The sequence below is a fragment of the Monomorium pharaonis genome, chromosome 1, assembly GCF_013373865.1.
Source record: "Monomorium pharaonis isolate MP-MQ-018 chromosome 1, ASM1337386v2, whole genome shotgun sequence".
NCBI lineage: Eukaryota > Metazoa > Arthropoda > Insecta > Hymenoptera > Formicidae > Monomorium > Monomorium pharaonis.
In genome coordinates this window covers 29,227,858-29,239,658 of record NC_050467.1, presented here as the reverse complement: position 1 = coordinate 29,239,658, position 11,801 = coordinate 29,227,858, and the positions used below count along the sequence as shown (strand labels likewise).

At 44.4% G+C, this 11,801-nt stretch overlaps 2 protein-coding genes across 2 annotated transcripts; both read left to right on the top strand.

Moving 5' to 3' along the window:
- The first annotated feature begins 3,727 nt into the window (after window positions 1-3,727).
- On the top strand, window positions 3,728-5,076 carry LOC118648876 (putative nuclease HARBI1). Its single transcript, XM_036295373.1, has 3 exons — window positions 3,728-3,876; window positions 3,948-4,215; window positions 4,451-5,076. Exons 1-3 carry the CDS (start codon window positions 3,791-3,793, stop codon window positions 4,979-4,981), a joined length of 885 nt encoding a protein of 294 aa, XP_036151266.1. The 5' UTR covers window positions 3,728-3,790; the 3' UTR covers window positions 4,982-5,076.
- A 5,807-nt stretch (window positions 5,077-10,883) lies between these two features.
- Window positions 10,884-11,771, top strand: LOC118646782 (vegetative cell wall protein gp1-like). The gene has a single exon (XM_036290427.1). It carries the CDS (start codon window positions 10,884-10,886, stop codon window positions 11,769-11,771), a length of 888 nt encoding a protein of 295 aa, XP_036146320.1.
- Window positions 11,772-11,801: the final 30 nt, after the last annotated feature.

Below are 11,801 nucleotides of genomic sequence, written 5' to 3'. Positions count from 1 at the left end.
CCAAAGATGTGTACCACTTAGGTTAAATAATTAAAGTTTTATCTTGAATTTGTGATTTTTTTCCTTAAAAGAAAATATCACTTAGGTTGAATTTGATCAAAAGTATTAGCTTGAATTTATCTTTTTTAAAAAGGTAATTTTGTTTTGGATATCACGCATTTTGTTGTGTTTTTGTAAACCACTTAGGTTTGAATTTGATTTCAAAAGTATTAATTTGAATTTATTTGATATATAAATAAATTTGATTTCTTTCATTCAAAGGTATATACCACTTAGGTTGAATTTTATAAATTCACATTAATAAAGGAATTATAAAATCCCACTAAGTTTTATCTTTTTTATATATGTTTTATATATTCTTTATACAGTTTTTTATAGATTTTTTAGATATTCTTTATATAGTTTTTTATATATTTTTTATATACTTTTTTTATATTTTATACTATTATATGATGTTAATACCGGTGGTATTCATTGTTTTTATTAAAATATAAAGTTAACTTTAAAATCGTTAAAAGCATTCGTTAAAAAATGGAAATTTTTATTTTAAACTTGTAATTTGTTTAAAATAATTATTGCAATAAAGTTTACAAAAAAAATTTAAATTTGATAAGTTAACAACATTGATTTATCGATTAATTTTTTAATATTCTTTTTTAAGAAAAAAAGAATATAAAAAGCAAAACAAAACATTATTTGACAAAGTACTCAACATATGTAATGAGGAATGTGTTATTTTCAAAACATTAAAAAGTTATTTTTTCTTTTAATTAAAGCTTTATCCTTTCAAACGCTTTTAAAACGCTTAAATTAATTTCACATAATTTTGCTATAAAATTACATTTTTAAATAAAATATTCTTTTACAAAATCGAAAAACATTCCCTACATCGTTTTAGTGTAATATTATTTTGTTATTCCCAATATTTTAAACGTATATTATTTTAAGTAAAGCATTAGCTCTCTAAATTTCTTGGAGTAAAATTTCATTTGTAATGATAAAAATTTTACTGGAATTATAAGTGATAATACTGCCACACAGAGGAAGTGCCATTTCATTTTTTATAAGAACAAAAATTATGTTTCACACCTATACAAGAAATTCTCAATTCATATAAGCCTATGTTTCAGTACATTATAATAAATTTTTCATTCTTTCTCGGTTAAATCTTTTATTCCATATTTCTATAAAATAAATAAATTTTTAATGATTATATATACATCTATACAGAATTTCACTGCATGAGAGTTAAAAACCACTCTACCTTCAATATTATTTTCTTTTCGACTGAAATTTTGGTCCAAGAAATTTAGAGAGTAAGCAAACAAATGGAACATTTTAACAATAATATGAGTACGCAAAGTTCAGAATATGTCAGGTAGAGATCAGGACCCCGTAGTTCGTCACTCCCACAGTATTTAATGACTCCAAACCCTCTCTACCTGTATGTGTGTGTCACACAATGGTAAAGATCAGGACCCCGTGGTTCGTCACTCCCACAGTATTTAATGACTCCAAACCCTCTTTACCTGTGTGTGTGTGTGTGTGTGTGTGTGTGTGTGTGTGTGTGTGTATGTGTGTGTCACACAATGGTAAAGATTAGGACCCCATGGTTCGTCACTCCCACAGTATTTAATGACTCCAAACCCTCTCTACCTGTGTGTGTGTGTGTGTGTGTGTGTGTGTGTGTGTGTGTGTGTGTGTGTCACACACAATTAGAACCCCGCGGTTCACTCTCGGATATCTTTCTCACGAAACCTCTGATATCACAAATAACAAATGGATGACATTTTTAGTACGGTACGTTGATTCCGAAACTTTAGACATTCGATCACAATTAGTCAAGTTAATAGATATTGATGCAAGAGATTGTAGTGCAGAGAGTTTATTTAATGCGTTTCAATCTGAAATGTACAATCTCGAAATTCCATTCTTAAATATTATTGCCCTGCCTTGCGACAATGCGTCCGTCATGACAGGAAAGCATAAATCTTTAAAAAAAAAACTTGAAGATAAATGTAAAAATTTATTAACATTTGCATGTCCTTGCCATTCCGCCGCATTGGCTGCACGCGATGCTTGCGATAAAATGCCTGATATCTGTGAAGACTTTCTAAAAAAAATTGCGACTTACATTAATAGTAGTCCAAAACGTTCGGCTATTTTTGACGAATTTTGCGAAAGCTTTCAAGATTCGAAAAAAAAGATGTTGAAGTTATGCGATACTCGATGGCTATCACATTATTTGTGTGTCGACAGACTTCTCGAATCGTGGGACACAATAAAACATTTTCCTATTGACATGGTTACGAACGAACGTACAAATTCGGCACAACATTTACTGTCTGTAATGACAAACGTAGATACAAAAACATATTTCCTGTCTCTAAAGTACGTTTTAAATTTCTTTAATTCATTTAATGCTTTCTTTCAAGCTATTGAAACGAGGATTCACTTATTACATTCTAAATCTGTTAATTTTCTTGTACAAATGTGTCAAAACTTTTTAAAACCAGAGTTATTAAAAAATGTGCTTTTAAATGTTTCATTTCGTGATAAGGAAAATCAAAAATCTATTTGCGACATCAATTTAGGATCAGAATGCGAAGAATATTTAGATGAATTAACAAAACAAGGACATGCAGATGTTATTACAGTTATACGAGAAAATTGTTTGGAATTTTATGTAACTGCTTCCGAAGGAATAAGAAAGAGATTATCTATAGATAACGTTTTGTTATATAAATTACAAGTTTTTAAAGCAAAAATTGCTTTATTTGATGCTAAAAGAGAGACATCTTTTAATGATGTTTTTTTTGTCGCGAGAACCTTAAGCGGTTTTATGAAGACGGTTTAAAGCAAGATTGGTTTGCATTATACTCTGACTTAACGATTGAACAAAAACAAACTCTTGCAACCTAACCTAACCTTAAGACCGTCCACAGGCTCAGTAGCGAACCAGGTCGAAACCGCCCAGCCAACACCAACGACGCCCGTCCGGAAGTATTTTCCAGCCACAAAAATAGAAAAGGCACACGGAAGCAGGGATAAAGGCCGAAACCTGATCCAGATGCGAGTGCGAGAGCCGGACATCGAGGACGAGAATGAGCGTCCAAAATAAAGAATACTTACCTAACCTTATATATAACATACCTTATATCTTTATATACTTCATACCTTGGGTGTGTTCCGATGAAGCTCCGTCAGTTTTAGGTAGTTAGGTTGGTACTGCTTAACTGACGGAACTACCGGAAAATCGTTCCGCATCAGCCCGTTTAGTGAAATCTCGAATATTGCGAATAACCTAAAACGGAGTTCATTTACTCACCGATCAGTTTTTTGTATTTGTTCCGTAAAAGTTTAATAAAAACGATGGACATTGAAAATGAAATTATTGCAATATTAAATGATATTTGTACTTCATCCAGTAGTAGTAGTGAAAGTGAAGATGAAATAGATATGAATGTTTTAAATGAAAACAACAATCGCTGTTGTCTCCGCAGAATTCCTCGAGTACAACATTTTATTGAAGATGTTGTAATGCTGTATACAAATGAAGAATTTAGAGAACATTTTCGGTTAATATATAATATACACATTGTATTACTATTATATATAATTTTTAAAATCAATAGAAAGTTAACCAAGTTTTGATTTTTATATAATTCAACTGATATTCTTTCAAAAACATTTTGAAAAATGGTAATAAATGAATAAAATTATTTGCAGGTTGCGTCGTGATACCTTTCAGTATGTTTTATTTTTGATAAGGGAAGATTTAGAAGGAAATATGATTGGATTAGGGAAGATACCGATTAGTCCTGAAAAACAATTTCTAACAGCATTATATATTCTTGGAACTCCAGATTCTTATAGGTAATTTTATAATAATTTTTAATATTTATGTATTATTGGTACAATTGTAACTTATGCTAAGTATAAATTAGATCAGTGACCACAAAATTTAATATTGGGAAAGCAACAGCATGGCGAGCAGTGAAAAGAGTGGTTAAGGCTATATGTAACTTACGGAATTATTTTATTCGATGGCCATCTTACGAAGAAGCACAAGAAACTTGTGGAAGAATTAAAGGATTATATGGTTTTCCTAAAGTAATTGGAGCACTTGACGGCACACATATAATTATTGCTGCTCCAAAAAATGATCTACAAAGTTACATAAATCGGAAAGGTGTTTATTCCATTCAACTACAAGTAATGTACAATAATTAAAATTAATAAGCCTTGTTCGTTTTGTCTGTTCTGGGTCTACTTGGAGCAAATCCAAGCAGACCAACGCACTCTAATAGGTCGATTTTGATGACGCCAACCTATTAGAGTCCGTTGGTCTGCTTGGGTTTGCTTCGAGTAGACCCAGAACAGACAAAACGAACAATACTAATAATTAGCTATTGTAAAATATAAATAACCGACTGAAATTACTGTATAGGTTGTTTGTAATGACCGTTTGGAATTTCTGCACTGCTACACTGGACTTCCAGGATCTGTTCACGACATGCGTGTGTTTAAATACTCTGGGTTACAGCAAAAGTGCAGCGATGAGTACTTTCCTCAGGATACACATCTCTTGGGAGATTCTGCTTACACACTCCAAAAACACATTATGGTTCCATATACAGATAATGGTCACCTTACAGTAAAGCAAGTATACTTTAACAAAGTATTATCCAGAACACGCATGATGGTGGAACGTTCAATAGGACTATTAAAATCAAGATGGAGATATTTCCTGGATAAGCTTCCCATGAGACGGACTGACCTTATACCATATTACATTGTTTGTGCATGTGTTTTGCACAACATATGTTTGAAACGTAATGATACTTTTGAGTATCCCTTGATAATTCCAGACAATATTGATAGAAATCCAGAGCCTCTTGATTTAAATAATATACAGAAACAAGAAGGAGTAATTAAAAGAGACAATATTAAAAATGAACTCAATGTAAATATTTATTAATTAAATTGCAATTTAATCTTGTATTAATTATTTTAAAACTATATTAAAAGTTTGTGTATAAATTTTTGGTAATAAAGCTATTATTATGTCATAAAGTACGTGTTTTTTATTATAAAAATGTTTGTTAATGAAAATTGAATATTAACAATCTGCATTAAAATCATTGCTTTTCATAAGAGTTATAATCTTTGCATAACATTTTTTAATTAAAACTAATTAAAACAATACGCTGCCTTATTTTTATTTAAGAATTTAATAACTTTTTAACAATACATTGAATATAAATTATTTAATATACAAATTTCTTTTTTTAATGTATTGAAAAATTAAAAAAAATTAATTTTTGTAAGTAATAACTATTGAATGTAATATTTAAGAAAAAAAAATCCTCAATGATTTTATTTTATAAACGTTATTTTTATTATATATAGCTGATATTTGTTGAACAATAACAAAAAGTACATTTTTTTATAATAATTATCTCGCTACATATTTATATAATAATTATAAATTATTATAGAAAACTTTATAATAAATTGTTAATGAAAAAAACATTAAACCTTACTTTAAACAAATTAAAGAATATTATATTGTATTTTACATAAAACGGAAACAAAAATATATTGTAATCACAACTTTATACGCTATTTGTCGTATAAAGTAACAAAAACGCTTACTTTGTAACGAGCCGTTATCCGCGACCGGGATAAGCCGGTAAAAACATACGAGGCCGTTACCCTCTACCTCGCGTAGGCACCCCGCTCCTTACTCTCCTGCCCCTCTCGTCATCCTGTGGAGGGTATAAAAACCCTCCACCGATCGAGAAAAGGCAGATCTTCCCGATGAGCGGACTGAGCTGATCGTTTCCTCCAGGTGAAGTGAGCCTGGCCTCCCGGAGCACGGATTGAGTGCGAACCTAACCTAAAATCCCACCGGCACGAAGTGAGTGCCTCTCGAGTCGCGGAGTGAGCGGCGACACACCGACACGATCCTCGTCCCGACCACGAGGTGAGTGGTTCCGCACCACCGCCGGGGACCCCGGAGTGAGGGGATAACCGGCACCGCGAAGATCATTCTCGCGAGATGATCACCGACCGCGCGAACAGCTGATGTCGACAAACAGCTGACTCCGCCGAAGCACGCGCTCCGCCGTCTACCGCACCGCGAGTACCGCGCACCGCCGTAGCCAATCACGGGGCCGGGCCGATCGACACGGCCGACCATAGCGACACTCCGCACGACGCCGGCGCGACCGACGTAAGGGGCCAATCCCGGCACCGTCGCCGCCGACACAGACGCCGCACGGCAGAACGATTCCGCCACGAACGCCGCGATCTGCAAGACCGCCCGCGACCGCCAATAAAACACCGACCGTCACCACGGCCAATCGGAGCACCGTACGCGCTCGCACATCACGACATTCGCGCTACCTGTACATATTAGTTATAAGTTGTTGGAGTAGGGAACCTGTAAATATTAGAATAGGGCATATATTGTAATAACGTAGGGTATTATCGTTATAATAAATCATAGTTAACCGAACGTCATACTCGTCTCTTTATTCACTAAGTCCACCGCCCGGACCCTGAATCCCGCGGCTATCCGCGCTAATAATTTACAAGCACGATTCACGGTTACAAATGGCGCCCGAACAGGGACTCGAGTGAGTAAAGAAACGAGTATTCCGCGAGAATGAAACCGACCGCGACCGGATGGATTCACCACCTGAGGAAAAGCATGTTAATTCGCGAATTAAAACGCCGCGGACTAAACGCCGAGGGCACCCGCGACGAAATGCGGGCACGCCTGATCGACTTCGTGCAAACCAACGAAGCGACATCCGGGGAAGCCGAGAGCAACACGAGTAGCGATGAGGAAGACCGCGGAACCGTCCGCGAAGGGACCCAGACGCCACGGACACCCCGGCGCAGCCGGACACTGTCAGACACCACCACTCTCTTGGACACCGTCCGCAAATGGGGGTGTCAATTCGATGGGAAGGACGGACTCGCCTTCCTGGAGAGACTCGAAGACCTCCGCCTGAGTTACGCACTGACACACGCGCAGCTACAACGATGCCTCCCACTGCTGTTCAAGGACCAAGCGCTTTTATGGTACCGCAATAACCGAGACGAGTGGCAAGGATGGGCCGAATTCGAGGAAGACTTCCGACGATACTTTGTACCCTCCAGAACACGATTCGAGCTCGAAGCAGACATCGCCCGCCGCACCCAGGGCCCGAGCGAGACAGCACGGGAATACGTCACCGCGCTACAAACGCTGATGCGCCGGCACGGACGTATGCTCCCGGAGGACCGGCTCGAGCGGACTTACCAGAATCTACGACCGGAATATCACCTATACATCCGGAGAGCCGACTTCACCGACCTCCCAGGGCTATTACAACTCGCTGACGACTACGAGTGTGCCCGCCGATATGAGGCAATCTATCAACCGCCAGCCCGACCAGGGAAGGAGAAGCCAAAAGCCACCGCCAACCCCACCGCCGCCATATCACCAGGGTACAGTCCGCAAGATTGCTGCTGGGGCTGCGGCCAGCGCGGCCACACACGCCGTTTCTGCAAGAGACCACCAAAACTTTTCTGCTCCCAGTGCGGGAAAAAAGGCGTTCTGACAAGGAACTGCCATGGGACGCCGGGAAACGCTACCAGGGCCGAGGAAGCAAAGGGGGCACCACGGCCGGCAACCGCCACGGAAGAAGAAAACGCCTAATACCGCACCTTCCGAGCGTAGACCCCCGCCGCAATCCGAACGACCCGCGACCGCGGGGGATGATCAGACTGGCAGGACAGCCCCACACCGCGCTCCTGGACTGCGGAGCCGTTCTATCATACATCTCAGAAGAGACGGCAGATAAAATCAGACCACACGGACACAGCCGGTCCATCACCGCATCCGTATTCCTGGCCGACGGACGAACAAACAAGATAACGGAAGAAATCAACATTCCAATCCGGCTGGGACAGTATAAAGGCCGGCAGACGTTCCACGTGCTACCCGGAATGGCTCCGGACGTGATAGCTGGCATAATACTCCTACGCAAGGCAGGCTTTCATTGATCAATGCCGGAAGCAGCAAGCATAGAACCGCACACACCGGAAACCGCGACAACGGGACTATCACAATGCTCGAAGGACCAACAACGAAAGCTACAAGACCTGTTACAAGAATACCTGCCGAAATTCGCACAATGCCGAGGAACGACCCCATTGACGGAACACCGCATCCGCCTAAAACCAGGACAAGAGCCGATTCGCCAACGATACCGCACCTACAACCCGGCAATGCAGAAGATCATCGATGAAGAAATCGACAACATGATCCAGGAGGGCTGCATAGAGGCAACAAGCAGCCCATGGAACTCCGGGATCGTACTAGCCAAAAAGAAAGACGGCCGCTACAGATTCTGCATAGACTTCCGGAAAGTGAACGAGGTAACCGAAAGGGACGCATATCCACTCCCACCAGTACAGCACATATTAGACCAACTGCGGGAGGCGAGATACCTATCCACGATCGACCTCAAAAACGGGTATTGGCAAATACCTCTCCACACCGGAAGCCGACCGATGACAGCCTTTGCCATCCCCGGGAGGGGCCAGTATCAGTTCAGAGTAATGCCGTTTGGATTACACGCCGCACCCGCCACTTTCCAAAGACTACTGGACCGAATCATCGGACCCGACATGGAACCAAGGGCATTCGCATATCTTGACGACATCGTGATCCTGGGACGAACCTTCAAAGAACATCTGGAGAACCTACGGGAGGTGCTACAACGACTGTTAAATGCCAACCTAAAGATCAACCCGGACAAATGCCAGTTCGCAAGGACCAGCCTCCGCTACCTGGGACACATAGTCGACCGAAGAGGCCTAAGAACCGACCCCGAAAAAGTGAAGGCCATCCTGGACATTCCACCACCTACGGGGTTGCCCGCCCTCCGCCGTTTCCTCGGAATGACCTCGTGGTACCGCCGCTTCATTCCCGCCGTCGCAACCACCGCCGCACCGCTGAACAACCTACTCAAGAAGGGGAATCGCTGGGAGTGGGGACCACACCAGGAAGCCGCATTCCAAAAAATCAAGAAACACCTGGCAACCGCACCGATTTTGCACTGCCCGGACTTCACGGCCACCTTCATACTTCAGACAGACGCCAGCGACGTGGGACTCGGCGCAGTACTCACGCAGGAAATAGACAAAGAGGAACGGGTGGTCGCATATGCCTGCCGGACATTACGCCCAGCAGAAAAACACTACTCCGCCACGGAAAAAGAATGTCTCGCAGTAGTGTGGGGGATTGAGAAAATGCGACCGTACCTTGAGGGTTACCGCTTCCGCGTAATCACGGACCACTTCTCTCTACGTTGGCTACGGACACTGGACAACCCGACCGGACGCCTAGCCCGGTGGTCAGTCGCACTTCAGCAACACGACTTCGCAGTGGAATACCGAAAAGGCGCGCTCAACCACGTGCCGGACCTCCTGTCACGCCAGCCTCTTGCCGAGGGGGAGGAGAGTTGGGAAACACCGGGACAAGAACTCGCAGCCCTCACACCAGCGGACACCTGCGCGTGGTACAAACGCATGATACAAAGGGTACGGGACGAGCCACAGAAAAACTCGGACTACCGAATGGAAGGAGACAATCTATACCGGCACTTCCATGAAAGACACTCCACCGAGGAGGACACGGACGACTCCGCCTGGAAATTCTGCGTCCCACAACCGCTCCGGAACCAGGTACTGGCCGAGTGCCACGACGCCGCCACCGCCGGACACCTGGGCATTTCGAAGACGCTCGCCAGACTCGCGCAACGCTACTACTGGCCGGGCATGTTCAGACAAGCCACTAACTACGTCCGCCGATGCCAGAATTGCCAAAAATACAAGCCACAGCAACGACAAACCGCGGGGTTAATGCACCACGCACGAATAGATACACCGGGCACTGTCATCGCGGTCGACTTAATTGGCCCGCTACCGAGGTCCTCCAATGGGCATACATGGATTCTAGTGGCACAAGACATTTTCACAAAATGGCTAATCGCCGAGCCGCTCCGGCAAGCCACCGCTTCCGCCATCACACGGATCGTCGAGGAGAGGATCCTGACGCAACATGGCTGCCCCAAGCGTATCATCACAGATAACGGACGACAGTTCGAGAGCCGCGAGTTCCGAGAATTACTAAGCGGCGCGGGAATCGAGCACCGCAAAACACCACCGTATTCACCACAGTGCAACCCCGTAGAACGCGCCAACCGGACCCTGAAAACAATGGTCGCGCAATTCACGGGAACCAATCATCGCCGATGGGACCAACGCTTACCACAACTAGTATTCGCAGCAAACACAGCAGTACACGAAAGCACCGGATACACGCCCGCCTGGATGACGTATGGACGAGAGCTAATGCCACCAGGGACGTTACGGAGCCAACACGAGGCAAGACTAGAAGAAACGAACGAACCGACCGATAGGCCCGCCAAACGACTGCGTCGAATTCAAAAACTGCAGGAAGATTACAAAATCGACGCCCGACGCCAAGACGAGGCAACCGCGCGCCAGAGCCGATACTACGATCTGCGAAGACGAGAATGGAAACCCGCGATCGGCAGACACGTCATGCGGCGAGAACACCCTTTATCGAAAGGCTCCGAAAACTTCGCGGGAAAACTAGCGCCGCGATACTCCGGCCCGTACACCGTACACAAATATATCTCGCCCGTCATTGTCGAACTCCGCGATCAAAACAATAGGCTCCTCGGTAATATACACATCAAGGATTTAAAAGAGTGCCCGGACAACGAGCAATAACAAAACCGAGAGTATAAAAGACGCGGCGATACGGACTGGAAGAGAACAGTCAGTGGTCCACGATGGTGCGACAACGAAGCACGCTCCGCGAACGTCTCGCCCGGGCAATCACCGGACCGCCGAGGATGCCCGTCAGCAGCCGCCCGTTCGAAGCATCCGCACGGCCGCCAGGAAAGGACCGTCCCCGTCGGGAGAACCGGGCCGGCGTACGATCACCAGTCGCAGCCGGGGAGGCCCCATCGCCAGCTCCACCGCCACTGCAAGGGCCCCGACGACCGGCAACGATCCGGCAGCGAACCACCAGCTCCCGCCAGGACCGACTGTACGCGCAGGACGCTCCGACAGCCGCCGCCACACGCCGTGAGATCCTAGTTTGGACGTTCGGATCTTCCTTGTCCGACCTAGACGACGACGACGACGGGGACACCACCGGGACGACCAAAACGACAGCCGTCGAGCCCTCCGTCATACCGCCACCACCAGCGGTACCGAAACCATCCGCCCCGCTGCCGGACCTGACGCCGCTGCTCGCCGCGCTACCAGTGGCCTCCGACCATGACCGCTCGGACACCCCGACAACAGCACCGCCGCCACCGGCGGACCCGCCACGAACCGTGTCACCGCTGCCACCGGTACCACTGCCGTTAACACTGCCTCCACCTCCTGCCTTGGCTCGACCAACGCCGCCTCCCTCGCCGAGACCGATGTCGCTGCCAGAGCCTACACCGCCACCGCCGTTCGCTCCGCCACTGCCGGCGCCACCATTGCCGACTCCGCCGCCCACACCACCTACGGACGGGCCCTCCGCGGGATACTACACCCCCTACGGGGAAGCAGTACGAAGCATCCCGTGGGACCGCATCAAGCCAGGGCAACGGTACCGCCACAAAGCTCACGGCTTTAAGATTATTGTAAGACGCGCCCGCGATGGCACCTTTAAAATAAAATAAAATGAATATTAATTAGCTCGCGCCGGGATC

What these genes read in the sequence shown, in the direction of transcription:
- LOC118648876 (XM_036295373.1), top strand. Translation starts at nt 3,791, where the DNA reads ATGATTGGATTAGGGAAGATACCGATTAGTCCTGAAAAACAATTTCTA. An exon ending in GGAACTCCAGATTCTTATAG is followed by an intron (nt 3,877 to 3,947) that starts GTAATTTTATAA and finishes AGTATAAATTAG; the next exon opens with ATCAGTGACCACAAAATTTA. An exon ending in TTTATTCCATTCAACTACAA is followed by an intron (nt 4,216 to 4,450) that starts GTAATGTACAAT and finishes ATTACTGTATAG; the next exon opens with GTTGTTTGTAATGACCGTTT.
- LOC118646782 (XM_036290427.1), top strand. Translation starts at nt 10,884, where the DNA reads ATGGTGCGACAACGAAGCACGCTCCGCGAACGTCTCGCCCGGGCAATC.